This window comes from Chrysemys picta, chromosome 11 (assembly GCF_011386835.1).
Source record: "Chrysemys picta bellii isolate R12L10 chromosome 11, ASM1138683v2, whole genome shotgun sequence".
Lineage (NCBI taxonomy): Eukaryota > Metazoa > Chordata > Testudines > Emydidae > Chrysemys > Chrysemys picta.
In genome coordinates, this window is record NC_088801.1 from 12,215,391 (window position 1) to 12,235,754 (window position 20,364).

A 20,364-nucleotide genomic window follows, 5' to 3' on the forward strand; every position below is an offset into this window, starting at 1 on the left:
AACATAAACATTGAGTACAAGACCCACCCCCAAGCAGGTTGGGCAATGTCCTTTTCCCCTCAGGTTCTTAAGTCCAGCAACCGAACGTCTCTCACATTCATGTGCCTGACCCTTCTCTGCACCCCACTCCCAGTTGCTGTCCTTAGTCAGTGCAGACCCAGTGTTCAGAGGTGCATTTGCAGAGTTCACCTCCCCCCCAGGTGGGGTAAAGAGGTACCTTACTCATGCCACGGGCACTCACTCATCACCCCTCTCTGTCAGCAACCCTGCTGACCACTCACCAGCCGCTCCTGCTGGCTGCCTCTCCACCAGCATCACGCCTCTCAGTCACCAGCTGACTGTCAGTCACCATCTGCTGTGACCTCTACATGTACATCTTAGAGTCCTGTGGCACCTTATAGACTAACAGACATATTGGAGCATGAGCTTTCGTCGGTGAATACCCACTTCGTCAGATTCACCCACGAAAGCTCATGCTCCAATACATCTGTTAGTCTATAAGGTGCCACAGGACTCTTTGCTGCTTTTACAGATCCAGACTAACACGGCTATCCCTTTGATACATGTCCATTTTAGTAATTTTCAGCTCTTCGCAGGCTGGGCAGAACACAGTCCTACCACATCTGATTTCAGCTCTGATTGGGCATTTAACATAACAAAAAAGTTTCTAATGAAGCCTATTTAGCTCTATTCTTTGAACAGTGGGGAGGAACAGCTTAAATCAGGCTAGGGAGGATCTTTGAGGCTGTGCAATCTCCTGGCTGTGGATATCTGTCCCCACCCCTCTTACTTTCACAGGGCACTAACATTCGAGCCCTTGGTTTAACAAGGTTCTTTCAACAGAGGGTGGCTCCCTTCATTTTGGACAGGTTAAGCACAGTCCTGCTTTCTTGTATTCCTACAATAAATACAATATTGGTAACCATATTTCACTACCCCTGCATTCAGTACTAAGGGCATTTGTACCCAACACCAGCCAAAGTTGATCACTTTGACACTGTTGTATCTGCCGAATATGTAAGCAGGAGCAAACTGTATTTACATAAACACACCCGAAGTCTCTTCCCCTCCTAGCTAGCTGTCAGGGAAGCATTCATTCAAACCCTGCTTACACTATATAGCACTATTACACTTTCAGAGCAACTGTCACACACCCTTGTGAGGTAAGGGAGTAATGTGATCTCTGTTATGCATTTGGAAAACTGAATTATAGAAACCGTGACTTTTCCACAGTCACAAAGTGACTCAGTGTCAGAGTCAAAGTTAGAACTCAAGAATTCCTGGCTCCTAGATGATCTGTCAAAGCCCTGCCTGGGATGATTTAGTGGGATTGGTCCTGCTTTGAGCGGAGGGTTGGACTAGATGACCTCCTGAGGTCTCTTCCAACCCTAATCTTCTATGATTCTATGTCCACTGCCTCAGAGCATGATGATGATATCTGAGAAAATGGTGCCATGGAGAGAAATGGGAGTTGGTAATGATCAGCTGCAGAGAGGAGCTGTTTGATGGTGTCTGTAGCCAGCTAAGGTGTACTGCTGTGCCCACTGAAGTCAATGGAAAAACTCTATTGACTTCAGTGGTGTGGATCAGGCCCCTGTTGCCAGATGCACTGAGTCATGGGAGGGAGGACGGAGAGGCATCTGACAGCTGAGGACCAGGACAAATAGTAGAAGATGAGGTTGGAGGCATGGGGTGGAATATGTGGAACACATAAGAATGGCCATACTGGGTCAGACCAAAGGTCTATCTAGCCCAGTATCCTGTCTTCCGACAGTTGCCAATGCCAGGTGCCCCAGAGGGCATGAACAGAACAGGTAATCATCAAGTGATCCATCCCCTGTCTCACATTCCCAGTTTCTGGCAAACAGAGGCTAGGGACACCATCCTTGCCCATCCTGGCTAATAGCCATTGATGAACCTATCCTCCATGAATTTATCTAGCTCTTTTTTGAACCCTGTTATAGTCTCAACATCCTCTGGCAAGGAGTTTCACAGGTTGATTCCACACAATTGTGGAGGTTGGAAAAGTGGTGGCAAGATATTACCTCATTTGAGAGAAACCTGGGATCTGAATAGTGACATGCTCACAGCTGTTTAGGTTGTCAGTTCTTTTACTGGCCCTTACAAATACTCAGCATTTGAGTAGTCCAACATCCCTCTCTTGGTTGGCTGATGGTCTCAGATTGCCTCCTGGAGTTCCTACTCCCAGTACAATGCTGTCTGGTGAGCTTGTATATACACAGTGAGCCTCAGTGATTCTGAAGTGTTATACACTCATGCCACTACACAAATAATAAGTAATACCTCACATCAATTTATCAGCAGGTCTTAGCTCCTCCCACTAGGTTGAGTGACACATCCTTGCCTTTTAACAACATTTCTTTATCTGGAGAAAAGTATCATCACCTTGTGAGAGGAATATTTTGAATTGCATTGTGAAATGTACATCAGCATCAGATGTCTCCTGGGTTTAGGAAGACACAATAAAGAAACCTGACTGTTTGCCTTCTCAGTGCCTTCCTGGTGGTTGTGTTTGTACCTTTGCTCTTTTTTTTGAAGTGTTTAGATTCAATCTAAAAAGTATGTTTTAGCAAATAGGTTGATTTTGCAGCTGAAGAGGAAGTCCTTCTGGATGTAACCATAGACAGACCGCTCAAGGATCTCCTCTCTAGTCTGGTATGGGCAGGAAACGTACATCTGATAAGCAAGCTATTTTGGGTAAATCAGTGTGGCTGCAAAGACTTACTTTGTTTGCATTGAGGTGGGGCTCAGAAGAACGAGAAATGTTAGTTCAATTGATCTTGGTCAGTCATACTGGGGGAGATGGAGAAAATGGAGGATTTGGCTTTAAAATCATGAGCCTCCAATAAGAGCTCCAAATTCACACATACCGTGTTAATAAAAATCTGCGTGGGGAGTGGGGAATGTTTCTTGGGTATAATGCTCAACTTTTCTCCTTTTTGGGCTGCACTCTGAATCCAGCAGGCAACCTTAAGTAAAATGAATGTGTGGACTTTTGCCAACTTTTGTGAGCAGTCTAATACAATGGCTATATAATTTCTACTCAGAAGCTAACGTGGGAAAGCAACCTGAATACTGAAATACTCAGGGCTAGAGCAGAGCAGGAACCAGGTTTTTCATTTCATGGGAGAATCCATGATGTCAAATTTTTTCCAGTTCCAAAATGGATCAAAACCAAAAAAATTTCCCATGAAACAAAATTCTGAAGAAAAAAATCAGTCTGGGTCAATCAAAACATTTTGTTCCAATTTTGACTATTTGTTCCATTTTATATTAAATGAAATGAAACATGATTTCTAAATGGAAAATCAAAATGTTCCATTCCAAAAAGGTTAAAACAGAATGTTTATGTTTTGACCTTATCAAAATGCAATTTTTTTTTCAATTGTTCTTTTAAAACAAGCTTTCATCAAAATCAATATGGTTTTTTGCAAAATGTTTTGCTTTCAGCAAACTGGAAAAAACATTCTATTGGAAAATTTCTGAGCTGCTCTACTCAGGACCCTTAAGATATGTCTAAACAGCAGCTGGGAATGTACTTCCCCATGCAGGGGAACAGACTCAAGCGATCTCTACCTCAGCTAGTGCACTAAAAATTGCAGTGTGGCTACAGCGGCATGGATGGAAGCTCGAGGTAGCTGCTTGAATACAAACCTGCTTGTTCCCCCGGGTATGTACTTGGGTGGCTACCTTGAGCCACTGCTTGTGCTGCTGCAGTCACGCTGGTGTTTTTAGCTCACTAGCTCGAACAGAGCTGGTACGTGTCTGTCTATCTGCATTGGGAAGCACTCTCCCAGCTCCTCAGAGACATAGCCTTAGTAGAATTATTTTCCCCTTGGCATGGGTGCATGAATCTTAGTGAAGGTAATGGCAGTAATAAGAGCACTTATCAAGGGAGAAATGTGTACACTACTTTGAGAGAGCAATTTAAACGCCTTTTGGCAGTCTTATTGCCTATTCCATACTGTGTGCCTCGTTCAGCCCTGATTAAGCAGGCCCAAGTCCAGGAGACCCAGAGGGGTTGTATCTGCTTACAGCAGGGCTCAATTTGTCACAATGTGTGTGGACACTTTTAGGGCTTAACCATATGTCCTTGCCAAATGCTTAATCCCCCATTAATCATTTCTTGAAAAGACACACACACACACACACACACACACACACACACACACACACACACACACACTCACAGAATAAAACACTCTCCTATGCCTATTTGTGATGCCTAACTCTTCCCACTCCTCATAACTCGGTCTCCCATAATGTATTTCAGCAATCTGTGCACATTTGCAAGCTAGTGGATTTCCACCCTTGGGGATAATTCTTCACTCAGGGTACCTGGAGAGTTCCAGGTACTCACCACCAGTACATACTCACTCTACCTGCAGCCACTGATATTTTGGTCTAATATGCTAAAATCTGTTATCTGGGAGATCAATCACTGCCCAGGTAGGCATTCTTTTCCTTCGGTAAGAACCTGGCATTGATGGATTTAGACTAATTCTTATTGCAACTGCTTCTCGGTCTCTGCATTAGGCACAGAAAAATGCTGCACATTCAGAACCCACACACAAAGGCTGGAAATTATTCTGGTCTTAATTACTATCTTTGCTACACCAAGTATAGTAATATATTTCTAACCTAGAGTTCCAGCTGAGTTGCATTCCCAGAAATACTCCCAGGTAGATTATGCTCCTCCAAACTATTCCCATGAAGTGTGTATATGTCACAACACAGCTCTAACAGTTAATTTTTACAACCAGTAGCAATAATGTGTGGATTTTCATTCTGCTTTTTGTTTGTTTGTTTATTTCTGCCAAATAACCCAAAATCGAGGACAGGCCACGGTACAGAGATAGTTTCTGCTCCAATAGGTTTCTGTTGTAGTAACAAATCTCTCAAACATAGCCTTGGATAAATAAAACAAACAACCCCCTGTTTAATTTCATATTTATCCCAGCAGCTGTTTCCAGAGAACCTGCCAGACATTGATATGAATATAGTAAATCTAAGATAACATCAGCAGAATAGGGCAATGGGGTTATATCAAGACGTCATCTGCCAGCATAGTTTTAACAAGAACCTGGAAAATTATAACACTCACCCTCTGGTTGTGGCTTTAACAGCTGTGATCATGTATTCTTGGACGCAGCTGTGTTTTATATCTTTGGCATTTGAATAAAGATATTAAGCTTATCAAATACTGTTTATGGGTCCAATCCAATAAAGTGCTGAGTAACTTTATAGAAGTGGGTCTGATTCTGCTCACCATTACAATGATGTAAATTGGAGTAATGGTGTCCTATCTGGATTTACACTGGGGTAAGCAACAGCAGAATATGATTTATGCTGAGTCCTCTCAAATTCTGTTGTCTTCAGTAGGATCTGAGAGCACTTTGCCCCTTTCAGGAAGCTCTCAGTATTTTGCAGGATCAGAGTCTATGTTGGTGGATGATAGATTGATTGGAGCACTGGGCCGCATTCTGCTCTGATTTACAGCAGATTTTACTAAAACTCCATTGACTCCAGGCCCAATAACTGAAAAGGGGAAAAAAGTATAACTAAATGACTTACTTGGTGCTTTGGTTTGAAATAGCAGGGATACGAACTCTACTATCAAGCTTTTGCTTCCGAAGTTGCTTTTTTATGTCTTTGTATTCTCACCTATTGATGTTTGCCCACAATCTCTGGTTGAATGCGAGTATTGTGCAGTCACACATCTGCAGTCTTGTGCCATTCCCAGTCACACTTCATGTCCCCCGTAAATGCAGCAGCTCTGTTTGCCCTGGTAACCAGAGACTGGAAGTTTAGCTCTGACTGGACCCCTCAGGCTGCAACTCTTTTTACAGCATGTCACTGGAAATCCTCTGCACCATTACTGCTTTATGTCTGATCCCAGACAATGTGGAACTGGCTTTGGTTTCTTTTCTAAAACCAAGAACAATTGCTTTTCAGTGTTGGAGAAATAGAAACTAATTTAGGTCACTATGAGGATAAGGGATTAATGGGAAATGAAGGGGAGTCTATAACTGTTTCCCCAATTTTCCTCTCTCGTCACAAAAATGTATTGTGCATCAGAGAAAGTACAAGAGTGAAAAATTAAGGTGAAAGTCATCTATGCAAAGCCTTTCACACAACTTAAACTCTGCAGTGGTAGCAGTGTGTGGATTCCTGAGGGTACCTGTGGACTCTCTCCCACACATTGGGTGGTAGAACAGTTTTTATAGTGGGGTAGCATTGAACCAAACTGTAAGCCCGGTATATGATGGAAATAGGGCTGCCAACTTTCTAATCGCACAAACCTGAGCACCCTTGTCCTGCCTTCTGCCCTACCCCACCCCTTCCCCTTGCTACTCCATTCCCCCTTCCCTTCCTTGCTCTGTCTAACCTAGCCTCACTCACTTTCATCAGGCTGTGGCGGGGGTTGGAGTGCGGGAGGGAGGGAAGGAGGGCCCCAGCTGGGGGTATAGGCTCGGGGGGGGGGGCAGAAATGAGGGATCTAGGGTGCAGGAGGGGCTCAGGGTTGGGGCTGAGGGGTTCGGGGGGGGGGGAGTCAGGACTGGGGCAGGAGCTTGGTGTGCGGGAGGGGGTGCAGACTCTGGGCTAGGGAGTGAGGCCAAGGGGTTCAGAGTGTGGGAGGAGATTCAGGGTGTGGGCTCTGGGAGGGAGTTTGGGTACGGGAGGGGGCTCAGGGCTGGGGCAGGGAGTTAGGTTACAGGAGGGGAGGAGGGCTCTGGCTGGGGGTGTGGGCTCTGGGGTGGGGCCAGGGATGAGTTTGGGGTGCAGGAGGGGGTGCCAGGCTGGAGCAGGGGATTGGAGTGCATGGAGGGGATGAGGACTCCGGCTGCGGGTGTGGACTCCGGGGTGGGGCTGGGGATCAGGGAGCTGGGTTACAGGAGGGGGTTCAGGGTACAGTCTCCAGCCAGGCACAGCTTACCTCAGGTGGCTCCCAGAAGTGGCCAGCATGTCAGGCTCCAAGCCTTGGGGCAGCCAGGCAGCTCTGCATGCTGTCCCTGCCTGCAGGCACCACCCCTGCAGCTACCATTGGCCACGTTCCCAGCCAATGGGAGCTGCGGAGTTGGGACTCGGGACGGGGGTAGCGTTCAGAGATCCCCATGGCTGCCCCTGTGCCTAGGAGCCGGACATGCAGGCCGCTTCCAGGAACTGTGTGGAGCCAGGGCAGGCAGGGAGCCTGTCTTAGCCCCGCTGCGCCGCCTACCAGAGTTTTAGCAGCCTACTGAAATCTCCCAGATTGCTTTCAATAGCCACCGGGAGATTGAGGACGATTCCGGTAGACTCCTGGCCAATCCGGGAAGGTTGGTAACTCTAGATGGAAACCACTTCAAGCCAGGAGGTGCTGCAGCACCCCCAGCACTCCTAGTTCCAGCACCTCTGCGTAGGACCCAAGTGGATATACTGTCCTTAGCACCCCACACAGGGGTTCCAGAGTGGCAATAGCCATTAGGTAAGCCTGGGGAATCTAGGAGTTGCCTCAGAGGAACTGCACTGCAGTTGAACATCCTGCCTGCTAACTGGGGTGGTGAATGGTCAGGTGGGTGAATTAGGTACATTTTGCTCAAAAAGACCTTCGGGCAAGTTTAATCCTTGTTTAATGATGCTACCACAACAACACTGCTGGACAAACGTAAATAAGCCACAGATAAAGTGAACAGAAGAGTAGATTTTTAAACTTTCTCTTGTAAAAATATTACGTGTTATTAGTAACACTGGTATAGAAAACAGATATAATTTTTATACTGACGATGTCTCTTTAAAATAGGAGTAGCTTTAAAAGTAGCAGATTATTTTTTGAAAGATTTGATAAGTATCAGCTTCGTCTTTTGCTTTTTGTGCATAAGAAAATACGTATAACAGAAAGCATGTCAAAGAGTTTGGGTTTTTTTGCCATTAATTCAGGAATGTGAAATGGGAATGGAAACCTTCTGTTATTTCAGCTAATCAATATTAAAACTTGGAAATGTCAGAAGCTTTGGCCAACCCATAATGGAGAAAAACACATGTAATTATTGACAGGTATCTGAAAAGTTAATCAAAATGCATAGAATGTTGAAACTTGTTTGATACCAAGTAAGCCAGTTCCTGCCAGAGAAAATAAATTTATAATGTGCCCAAATTAAAGTGGATATTTGAGAAATAATGCTGTAAAAATGCCTCAGAAAACAGTATTGTGAGATTTATTTTAACAAAATGATCACATTTGCCTCTGGGTTTCAGTTTAACTTTTCCTTGATCAGGCCTAAAACATTATTTTCTTAAAGATGTTTGTATTTTTTTAAACTAAGACTTGGTTGTGACCCTGACACCCCAATACTCACCACTGTCATGTAATTAGGATATATCTTATAGAAAGTATGCCTTGTGAGGTGTCATTCTAAAAGTCTTGATCTGCTAGACATTAATATCTCATTGGATTGTATGTGTCACTGAAACCTGTCGTAAGGCTGAAAACAGCTACAAGCAGCCTTTCAGGTACAGACAGTAAAAAAGGCCAAACAATGTTACTGCTTATTGAGGAAATGCACACAAGCACAAGGATTACCCCAGGAACAGTGTACAATAGAAACCTCTCAGAGATAGCACTACACAATGGGAACTGTTTGACCCAGGTCACAGCAAAAGAGCTTACCAGCAAATGGGGAGAAGATATAAAAGGGGGGAAATGACATCATGGGCATACGTGCTGACTCCATGGGTGCTCCGGGGCTGGAGCACCCACGGGGAAAAAATGGTGGGAGCTGAGCATACTGGGTCAGACCAAAGGTCCATCTAGCCCAGTATCCTGTCTTCTGACAGTGGCCAATGCCAGGTGCTTAGTGGATACAATTCTACTCTTTTCTTTCTCACACAGAATATCCAAACCTTTGTGGCCGAAAGTTAGCATCCTCAATCCACATTTAGGTACCTAAAGAAAAATGACCTGATTTTTCAAATATGGTGAATACTTACAGCTCCCCTTGTCTTCAGTAGAAGTTGTAGAAGTTGTGGATGTTCAGTGTGTCTGAAAATCGGGGCAGGTTTCGCTTGGTGCCTAAATATGGATTTAGTAGCTTACCTTTAGATATCCAAAATTACATTTTTGACTTCTATCTTTAAAATCAAAGTATATGTGAAATCTCCACACCCACAGACCTCACTGAGGTGCTGTCTAAGCCTATCATACTATCTCAAATTTGCTGCCTAATTTTGGTTTTGAGAATGTTTTTAATTCTTTTTTTTAAATAAATTCTTTGGATTTGCATGTATAGTTGAATGAAGAGTCATTTTCAGTATTAATTTACAGGCAGCTGAAAACATTAGTACTATTAGTGGAGCCGGGAGGCAGCAGCTGAGGTCACGGCCCCATGATGCTAGGCACTGTACAAACACAGAGTAAGATACAGGCCTTCTTCTGAACAATTTATAATTGAAATACCTAATTCTCTCCTTTCCTCCTTCCTGTCCAGAGGCATCATCCCTCTGATTAGTACCTGTATGTCTGCTCATGCTATGAGTGTATGTGCCACTCTTAACAACACACTCTGTCATCTAAAAGTAGAAGTAATTAACAGAAGACTGTTTAGCTGGAGGCAGCTTAAATACTGTTAACTAATAGCTTCTGACAAGTAGGTTTAGAAATCTGGTACTAAATTTGTCCATAAAGTCACAGAAGGGTGGTGTGGAATTATCACTGTGGCAGAAAGTTCAAACTCAGTGATGAGACACAGGGGCAGAGGCATTATTAGGTGAATGCTATTAATCTAATTAAAGTAATAATTGTAAGGATAGCCAGCTCTCAGAAACTGTGAGCAAGATTCTTGAAACTGTGTTTGCCTTTGTTCAAAATGAGAAATGCCATCCTTCAGTACATCAGCCTACAAATGCGAAGGACTTGTTTGTCTTCGCAATGTTATTTCCTTGAGTCAATGCATGTCTCTCTCAGGTGCTGTCAGTCCACTTCTTTGTAATTGGGAAACTCCAATTTAACACTGATATGGAGATGCTGCTACTTGTTAAAATGAAATATTCTGGCCCAAAAATATCTCTTTAAAAACATGCCTAGTTATCTAATCTAATCTATCTATCTATCGTTGTGGGAGATTTTCAGAGGCACAAATGGCAGTGAGGTACCTATGTATTAATGAGAATTGGATGTATAACTGCCCTTGTCCCTTTGAAAACTACCCTTCTATCTATCTGTTTTTTCTTTGGGCCTCACCCAAAGGCTGCTGAAGTCAGTGAAGAGACTATAATTGGCTTCAATTGGTTTAGGATCCAGTCCATAGTTATCTATCTTATTTCTCTGTCTTAGCGCTAAACTTCCTATCATGGTATCTAAGTGTATCTATCACTGTGATATCTAAAAGGCTGAGCTTCAAAGTTTGGATCAGGGTCTGAACTTCTCCAATGTCCGTGGGAGTTTGGATTTAAGGCTTTAGTCCGGACTCATAAACACAAGATGACAGTCCCTCAGGGCATTACTATTCTGCTTAGGCAAGCAATTCTTTTCTTATTCATCAGTTGGTATTACATTAATTTGTTATATGTTCACTAGTTATAGGTCAGTTTTGAAAGCTGGCAGGTCAGCAGGACGTATAGAGATTTGTCATGTAATAGAGATTGGCTGTTTGCTGCAATGTTATTATACTAGTTAGCTTTTCAAGAAAAGACATGTTAAATCTAATTGTTACTACATCTGTTATAAGGGCACTCAGTATACCAATACAGACAAGCCATTTCCTGAACCTCTTTGTCAATTGCTTGATGGAAAAGCTGCTCCTGGAAAGTCAGTGATGGGAAAGTGGCCTGGCAGAAGCTGTTGAAAACCCCACAAAGCTTTTTGGGGGGGGGGGCTGGGGGGGAGGGGAGGAGCCAGGGAACTCCACCACACCCTACTTCAATTCAATCCAGTTTGATTCAACTCTGTTTCTCAGCTCTGGCACCAAAGGATAAGAGGCAGTAGTACCAATGACAGCCATTTTGGCATAAGTTATGGAAGAATTCAAACTTTTGACCTCCCAGCAGTAGATAAAAGAAGAGTAGAAAGTTCTATACTCCTGGAGATATTTGGAGGTACCTGCTCCCTTTGGTTTTTCTTTTGAACTGACTGTTTTATGCAGTGTGTTCTGGGTGCATCAGAAGTGTTCAGGCATTTAATGTGCTGCTTGGCTTTTAATGCACTAAACCCTTGGTGGCATAAGATTGTGTCTCTGTTCATCTTGGGAACTGCATATTGTGGACTCAGTTATTTCTCTTTCTCTTCCCTATTTCCCATGCTAACTGTAGGTTTAAGATATGTTTAACAAGCATTGTGGTAATACATCTCTCTTGTGGGCAGTCCCTTTTAGACCTGGTTGAGGTCACCAATGACTTTTATTCTTAATACTATATGGCGTGCTTAAAGTAACGGAAGTACTTTATCTTCTCAATACTTCTCATTTCTTGCATTTTGTTTTGAATAGCATCATAATGCCTGTATAAAGCATCAGTGGAACAACAAAAAGAAAAGCTAGAAACGTAATTACATGGGTTTTATTTGTCGTAGTTAATGAACACATTTTAGATCAAATTCAGTGTGAGTTCTATAAAGAATGCTCCTGTTTCTGTTCCAGCACAAAATCTGAGCATGATCTTTGTATAAGCATTTCACTAAGATGTATAGGGCCTCATTCTCATTTATGCTAAGGTCCCTTTGAACTGCTCTTTCACGCCCCTTTACACTGTCATAGTGGAGAGAAGGGCCCTAGTATAAACGAGAATCAGGTCTTTAGTGTTTAGTGGGAGTGTTTGTGGGGGGTCTGAGCATTAGATGTAATGCATTGAGCTCCTTTCCAATTCTACATTGTAACAAGACATGCACAAATGCTAAATAAAACAACTGTTCTCTACCTAATCTAGGGTGTCAAACACATTCTGTGGATAGGGCTACATTCCATTTTAATGTATGGTCTGTGGGTTGGAGTATGTATTTAGGACTTCTATACTCCATTGAGGCTACAGCATTTTTCCTGCTTACATCAATAAGTTTACACAAAGACCAAAGGTGGAATATGGCCTTTATGTAGTAACTGAGCTTTTTGTTACTGTTATTTATTACTTGTTCAGTACCCAGTTGTTGCATTCATCATCATTCAGTGGTAGAAATACATTCAACTTTAAGACCATCCCCATCCCCTTCCTCCCCAACCTCCTTTCTGTTTCTTTTCCCCTTTCCTGTCTGACTCTCTCATCCTTTCTTCTTTCCGCATTCCTTCACTGTAGCAACTCCCATCGTCTCATGAGCTTTACTCCCATCCTGTCCCCCATTCCATAAACAAAAATGAGCAACAAGGAAAAATGTCAATTTTACATATTAAAGTGTCATCAAAGAGCTTTTAGAAGTTAACATGCCAATGAGATTGCTGAGGGGTGGGAGAGTTCACATCTCGGAGGTACTGTTTAGGCTCTCTGCAGACTCAGAAAGACAATGCTACATGAGTTTAAATAAGATTCACATCTGGACTGTTATACTCACAGCCAGGAGAGACAGAAACTTCCTTTTTTAAAACACAGAATGCTACATAGAATCATAGAATATCAGGGTTGGAAGGGATCTCGGGAGGTTATCTAGTCCAACGCCCTGCTCAAAGGAGGGCCAATCCCCAACTAAATCATCCCAGACAGGGCTTTGTCAAGCCTGACCTTAAAAACATCTAAGGAAGGAGACTCCACCACCTCCCTAGGTAACCCATTCCAGTGCTTCACCACGCTCCTAGTGAAAAAGTTTTTCCTAATATACAACCTAACCCTCCCCCACTGCAACCTGAGATCATTACTTCTTGTTCTGTCATCTGGTACCACTGAGAACAGTCTAGATCCATCTTCTTTGGCACACCCTTTCAGGTAGTTGAATACTTTGTGTTCCTCTCCCTAAGTAGCTACACAAAGGGGAGGGAAAAGCAGAGCTGAGGTTAAACTCTCCTTCGCCAGGAAGCAGATAATGTCCCTGCACTCTCTCATCTATCCTCCTGAATAACAGGGAAAAGAAAATGTGCAAGCTAACATCATGCTGCTTTTGAACTCTGTGTATCTCTCATCATCAGTTCACATTGCCTGCTCTAGTTTTACAGCACTTCCAAAATGACTAGGGAGGCACAAGGACCAGAAGTTGTGTGAATATAGTCTTAAAAGGAGCCAGAGACATTTGGAATGTGAATTTCAGTAGTGACTATAAATTGTGGGGGCTTCCATTTTGGGTGCCTAACCTGAGAAACCATACAGGAGCCTGATTTTCTGAGGGCAGTTGCTCAGCACTGTCTGAAAGTCAGGCCCTGTTAAGGGCTCTCAAATTGGGACTCCACAAATGGAGGCATGCAAAATCACTCATCACTTTTGAAAACCTTGGCCTTGCTTTATAGAATCCAATAAAGATGCTGAAGACAAAATTGATACTATATATTCTATTTATGTGTACGTTAACTACTGATATAAATTAGAATTAGATCATAATAAAATTGTTAAGATACCATATAGCCATTATACTATATTATCCTCTGCTTTGTATCTCCAAGTATATTATTCCATGCTTTGCATTAAAAAGTTGAATGATAATAAAAGAAGCTGGGGCTTAATGAGTCATATCTCATGCATCTGTAGACAATATTAATAACCCTGCCATGCTTTTATCCCTACAGTGAAGATGTCTGTAAACGAGGATTCACTGTTATTATCGATATGCGGGGATCGAAGTGGGACTTGATAAAGCCTCTTCTGAAGACCCTTCAGGAAGCATTCCCTGCTGAGATCCACGTTGCCCTGATTATTAAACCTGACAACTTCTGGCAGAAGCAGAAAACTAATTTTGGCAGTTCCAAATTCATCTTTGAGGTGAGAGCCCAACTCAGAAGTTTTCTGGGGTGCATTTTGCCCCTCAAGGAATTTTCTTAGGGTAAAGACCAACTCTGTGCAGAGGGCCAACACAAGGACCATATTCCACTGAAGTTCCATGTTAGCTCAATTTTCAGAATTTAAGTTGTGCTTTGGCCCTGTGTTGGCCCTCTCCACAGGACTAAATTTCACCAGTATGTTTATATTGTTTTTTTGTGTGTGGCAGTGTTGCTTTCATCGTTTCCTTTTAGCTAATCGATGGTTAGTTAGTGGATTTTTGTTTGCATGTTTTTATGATATGGTATGTTCTAAAATACAAAGAAAACTAAAGACGCAAAATTCTGTAGAAACTTCCTTTAGCTGGTCCTCTTCTAGAGAATTTTGCAAATGGCCCCGTTAAAAGGCATTAAGGTCCAGATTGCTAAAGGTATTTAGGCATTGCTGTGCTCAGTTCTGCAATGCCTAACTGATTTAGGAAACAAAATATAATTTTCACCAGGGATTTAGGCTCCTAAGTGCCTTACTCATATTTGAAAATGAAGGGGAGGGATAGCTCAGTGGTTTGAGCATTGACCTGCTAACCCCAGGGTTGTGAGTTCAATCCTTGAGGGGGCTATTTTGGGATCTGGGGCAAAAATCTGTCTGGGGATTGGTCCTGCTTTGAGCAGGGGCTTGGACTCGATGACCTGAAGTCCCTCCCAACCCTGATATTCTATGATTTTGTCTTCTATTTAGCAATGCCTAAATACTTTTAACAATCTGGACCTTAGACCTGAGGTTTATCTATATATTTTCATTACGTTAGGTTAATTGAAATTTACAACTGAGTCTTTTGCATGCTGTGTTAACTATAACAGGCTCTTACCTGATTTTCCGAGTGGAAAACAATAAAGGGTATGCTACATAATTAAAGAGGATTTTACTAACTTTCCTCTTGATGAAGGTAAACCAGCGACATGCAGTTAAGACTTTTTGGTCTTTCTAGAAACTTGAGCTTCTTACTCAAATTGAAGCAAAATTCTGGTATGCAAAAGGTTCATATATCAATTGGCATACACTATTAGCTTTTCTTTTCTGCTCCATTTCTAAGATAAGGGTCCATACTTGGTTGATTTACTCCAATGTAAATCCACAGATTTCAATGAGATACGGTGAATTTACAGAAGTGTAACACAGAGCAGAATTTGACCCATAGTCTATAACACTGAATGTTGAATTGCCTTTTCAACTAACTATTGCTCCAGTTTAACAACGTTTTTAAGACCTGTTGAAGTTAGTGGGACTCGAGCATATGCTTACAATTCAGACTATGCGTAAGCTGAATACAAACAGACTGCTGAGCTATTCTAATAGTCAGTCATGGCTCCAGATTGTACGGGCACTCCTGTGTTTTCTCTTACGGCATCTCGTCTGTCATAAATTAAGGGCACAAAGTGCCCCTCAGGCCTTTACTCTGACTGCCATGCTGTTCACTGACATGTGGATGCCCTGACCGAATTCCTGCTGCTGCTGCTACTTTGGAACCCACTATTGGAAAATGTTACGTAGTCTTGGGCACTGGAGCAGCTACCTCTTCACATAGATCCCTCATTCAGAAGAGTTGTGTTATTAAAGCTCTATAATGTTGTATAGAGCAGGTGTGAAAATACATTTATTCTACTTTGATTTTATTTCTTTCCCCCCCACACTTTTGTTTTTGCTGTGGGTGTGGGGCAGTGCCTATGTGCCCTAAGGACAGAACTGCCACTGTTGATTTTACACAGCCAAGGTAAAACACAATGGGGTAGATCCTCAGCTGAGGTAAATTGGTATAGCTCACCAGAAATCAGTGGAGGTAAATGATTGATCTGAACAGAGGATCTGATAACTAGTAGTATCAATTTTAAGGCCAAATTCTGCCTTTGAGGTTTATGAAAGTAATGCATGCATCGCAAGGAGAATGTGTCCCTTTGTGAGGGCTGAGTACTTGCATTTGGAGTCATAGGAAACTCTGCTGTAGCCAGTTCTGCTTTACAGACTTCATTTTTCCCTTAAAGGTAAAATAAGACATAAGCTGTTGTCAAGCAAAAAAGAGCAAGACAGACACTTGATTGACTAATGCAGACTCCAGGAACTTCCTGTCACTGTGAGGGATGGCCTCAGAAGCCTCATTATCATTAATTCAGAGGTGTTTTTGAAGATTATTTTCTTTTCCTCCTGAAAAGGTTGAATAAGCGGGCAATGATTTTTATTGGTTGCATTTTAAAAGAAAGAGAAATGAGAGCAGATGGACTGTTACCTTGTCTTAGCCCATCCATACCTGCTGAAGTAAGGTAATGTATTCCTCTCAAACAGTTCTCAGGGGGAGCAAATCTGAATAACAAATTTGCCTGCAGAACTCTTTAAATAAAAAGTCCTCCTGCCATATCATCATGTCAAAATGCTGATAAGGGAGAGAATGTATTGCAGTGTCTTGACAAATGGTGTATTAGTAGTAAGGAGAGAGCCTTTTTTTGACAAGTAATCATACTCTAAATTGAATTATCATATTGGTCCTTTAAAGGGTCAGTGTACATGTTGACAGGTTATATAATTTTAAATGCCTTTTAAAATTGCATATTTATCTTCACATTGTTGTCCTGATCTCCCTGAAATGACCCTGTCTATGAAAGAACATTACAACAGAATTTTAAAATACCCCCTCTAGTGACCAATTTGCTTATATAATTATCTGTGCACATCTTCAGTAAAAACAATTTTTTAATATGTAGCAGAGTTGTCTGAAATCATTTTTAGATGCATAGGAAACTGAAATCACAGATTGTTACCTGTTTACAATCTGGATTTACCAGTGAGCATCCTGTACTGTTGGGCCAAATTCAGACCAATAGCCTTCAATGGGAGTTTTTCCACTGACTTCAATAGGAGTTGGACTGGGCCAGATATTTAAACAAGTGGCCTATATTTTCTCTATTGATGTGATTTTGGATGCCTCAGTTTTCTGGGTGTACAAATGGAAACACCACCCAGGGCCTGATTTTCAGGGGTCAGGTGTCCAGCACTTTCTGAAAACCAATTCCCTTTAAGGGCTCTCAAGTTGAGCACGCAAAAATGGAGACACCCAAAATCAGTAGTCAGATTTGAAAATGTAAGCCTGTATTTCAATAAAAAGAATATATAAAAAGAATGTGAACAGCTATCCATCATTAGGCCATTACGTCTTACTAAATCCAAATTCTGAGTTGCTTTCCACACATCAAATTCCTTTATTTGGCATTGATTTTGTTAAAATCTAAATAAATTAGAACAGTGTCTCTTATTGATTTTGCATGATTCATGGGTGGACCCTTTTATTCTTTTTGTTAATAATCCAATTACATTTTATTTTTACGTTGATTTTGGCTTAATCACAGTAGAATAGGGTGACCAGATGTCCCGATTTTATAGGGACAGTCCTGATTTTTGGGGCTTTTTCTTATATAGGCTTCTATTACCCCCCACCCCCGTCCCGATTTTTCACACTTGCTGTCTGGTCACCCTACAGTAGAAAGTAGTAGTGTGAAAGAGTTCTGACTGTGGCAAAAAGCAACTGAAATAATCTGAAAGAAAATAAGAAGCAGTATACTGTGTATTTTGGTAAAACAGACAAAATGCCTTCATTCACATGCCCAAAACTTGTTTTGCTGTACAGTCACTGAGCTGCATATAATGCAGATAAGACAAGTAAGTGTAATATTATTATCCACTTAGTAAGTCAGCATAGCCAGTCTTCAGTAAGCATACGTTGATATTCAGTTAGAGCATGCGCTTTGGGTTAAAGTAATCTCTGCAGAAGCATTCTCGGATGGTCAGTTTAGCTAAAAATAAAATAAAAAAGCATTTGATTCCAGTAAAGTTCTCCACTAAAAGAATAACAGGTACACTTAAATAAAAATAAGGGGTTTCAACCTGGTTGAATTAATTGGAATTAGATATAGTCTCTAGTCTTCTCTAAAATGTTTTTTTCAGTGACATACTTATGAGGAAAATAATCCATTCATGCCATTTACAGATTCCAGGATTATTTCTGGTTGATCAATGAAAACTGATTCAGATTGTGTCATTTTCCTCCCTTAGACAAGTATGGTCTCTGTTGAAGGCCTAGCGAAACTTGTTGATCCTTCCCAGCTGACTGATGAATTTGAAGGATCCTTGGATTACAACCACGATGAATGGATAGAGCTGCGGGTCTCCTTAGAAGAGTTTTTCAACAGTGCCATCCATTTATTATCAAGGCTAGAGGATCTCCAGGAAATGTTGGCTAGGAAAGAATTTCCAGTTGATGTAGAAGGGTCAAGAAGGCTGATTGATGAGCACACACAGCTTAAAAAGAAAGTGATCAAAGCTCCTGTGGAGGAACTGGACCGTGAGGGCCAAAGGTTATTACAATGCATAAGATGCAGCGATGGTTTTTCTGGTAGGAACTGCATTCCTGGGAGTGCAGACTTCCAAAGTCTTGTGCCAAAGATAACCAGTCTGTTGGACAAGCTGCATTCAACCCGGCAACACTTGCATCAGATGTGGCATGTTCGCAAACTGAAACTAGACCAGTGCTTTCAACTCCGACTCTTTGAGCAAGATGCTGAGAAGGTAAGGAATAACCTGTCCCTTCAACACTTTTACTGACTATTAACTAGTACTATTAACACATGGGTACTATGACCATTATTATTTTTTCTACAATTAGCAACATGAGGAATTACTGAGAGATATAAATCTCAAGTTACCAGCCGATGTGCTTTATGTGACTCCTAAAACAAAATCACTGAACTAATTGTTGGAAGTAGCAGGCATAATGAGATCCAAGAATAACCTGCCTGTGTCAGTTCTGACGAAAGTTAATCTGCTTTATCTACTCACTGTGGGTACAGTTGGTAGACATTAGCATCTAAAATTGGGCTTTATTCAAGTTACTTTTGATATTTATGAATATATCCGTGTAGCCATGTGCCTAAAGGAGAATGACAGAGTTTGAGTCACTCTGATTATTGTTTATATTTCTAGTCTAACCATGGAAAATGTGTAACTAGAGATGAGTTTTTCTTGATTGTTATTCCTATCCATGTTTTCAGTCTCCCTGTCCTAGAGAAGAGTGACAGGATTTACAATTGGTAGGCCTTTAAATAATGGAATTTAGTACCAAGGAAATGGACATTTAGGTTCACTAGCACAAAATCAGGGATTGTATTTGGGTTAGACTTAACTAAACACATGATTAGGCAAAAGAAGTGTTCTGAAATTACCAAAGTGTGTAAACTCAATGTATTTGGTTTGCATTAAACAGCACATAAGGATGGCATTTGAATTGATACCTAACTGATGAGTCAGGGTCCAAGACTCATCCTGTTCTCCAGCATGGAATCATGTTTGAAGATTTATGTAAACATTAAGTTGTCCAATGCAATCTTTTTGGCAACTTAAAATCTCATTTGACATTTTCAGTACTGCACAACAGTCCAAAGAACACACAGTGGTCTTACACAGTATATAAAGAAATCTACATAGGTAAGTAATATGGCTATACCAAGAGTTAGTTGCATAACATGTCAAAAAGGATACAATTCAAGTAGAGTTATATTCCCATTTCCTCTCCGTACAATAAAACAATAATTTTAAAGGTTGTGGGATGGGACAGAGAGAATGCCCTGCAGTGAAGCAGGGTAGTTCATCCATGTTAGTTGAAAAGACAATGGCTAAAGCATACTCAAAATCACATAACTGTGCAACAGACATAACATACCGTGATGGGAGACTGTCTCCCTAGACAACGTCTCCTAGTGGTCCGAGCACTTGTTAGCCATGTTGTCTACTCTGGTCAAGTCTGGGGTTCGCAGTAATGCCTAGTGATTAAATTCTGGGGTTGGTGGTAGGGGAACTGGGACCTCCTCCTCCTCTGGGTTCCAACCAGGGCCCTGGGGCAGGCAGTTCAGGTGTGTGACCTGGGCCATGGTATCACCCAGCCTATTCCCTGGGTTACTTCCCACTGTGTTCCTGACTCTCCAGATGCATGGTGAAGGGTTGGCTAATGCCTGCAACGCGCCTTACCAGAAAAGGGTCAGGAAGGTCTCTTCCCCTACTCATGAGCAGATGCTTTTCTCTGTCTCTTCTGCGGTGGCTTGTGGTCTGAATTGAGGTCTGCTTTGGGTGGTGTGGGGCTGCTCTAGATTCCTGCAGGACCTATCAATGCAGGTCTACTCCCTCACACTGACCACCTTGACTGAAATGTGCTGTGGCATTTTAAGCTTCGCCTCCATTGAGAGCATTCCCAGCAGGCACAGTTGGGCAGAGCCTCCTGTGACCAGAGCTGCTCCTTAACCCGCTGTTCCCCAGAGTGAGATTTGTACTCCCCATCACACATTCCTATCAAATTACAGTATCATCTGCTTTAAATGGCTTCTTATTACACATAATACAGACTTCAGTCTGTGTCTGTGTGCAGTGCAAGGTACTGATTCTGACTTA

General features: G+C 42.0%; 1 protein-coding gene across 2 annotated transcripts in view; it reads left to right on the forward strand.

The window, feature by feature from the left end:
* Positions 1-20,364, forward strand: part of KALRN (kalirin RhoGEF kinase) — a 721,955-nt gene that overhangs the window by 274,350 nt on the left and 427,241 nt on the right. For both annotated transcript variants that reach the window (XM_065561521.1, XM_042843108.2), the window contains exons 4-5: positions 13,692-13,884; positions 17,980-18,492. In XM_065561521.1, coding sequence (XP_065417593.1) covers positions 13,692-13,884; positions 17,980-18,492 — 706 coding nt within the window. The remainder of the gene's footprint in view (positions 1-13,691; positions 13,885-17,979; positions 18,493-20,364) is intronic.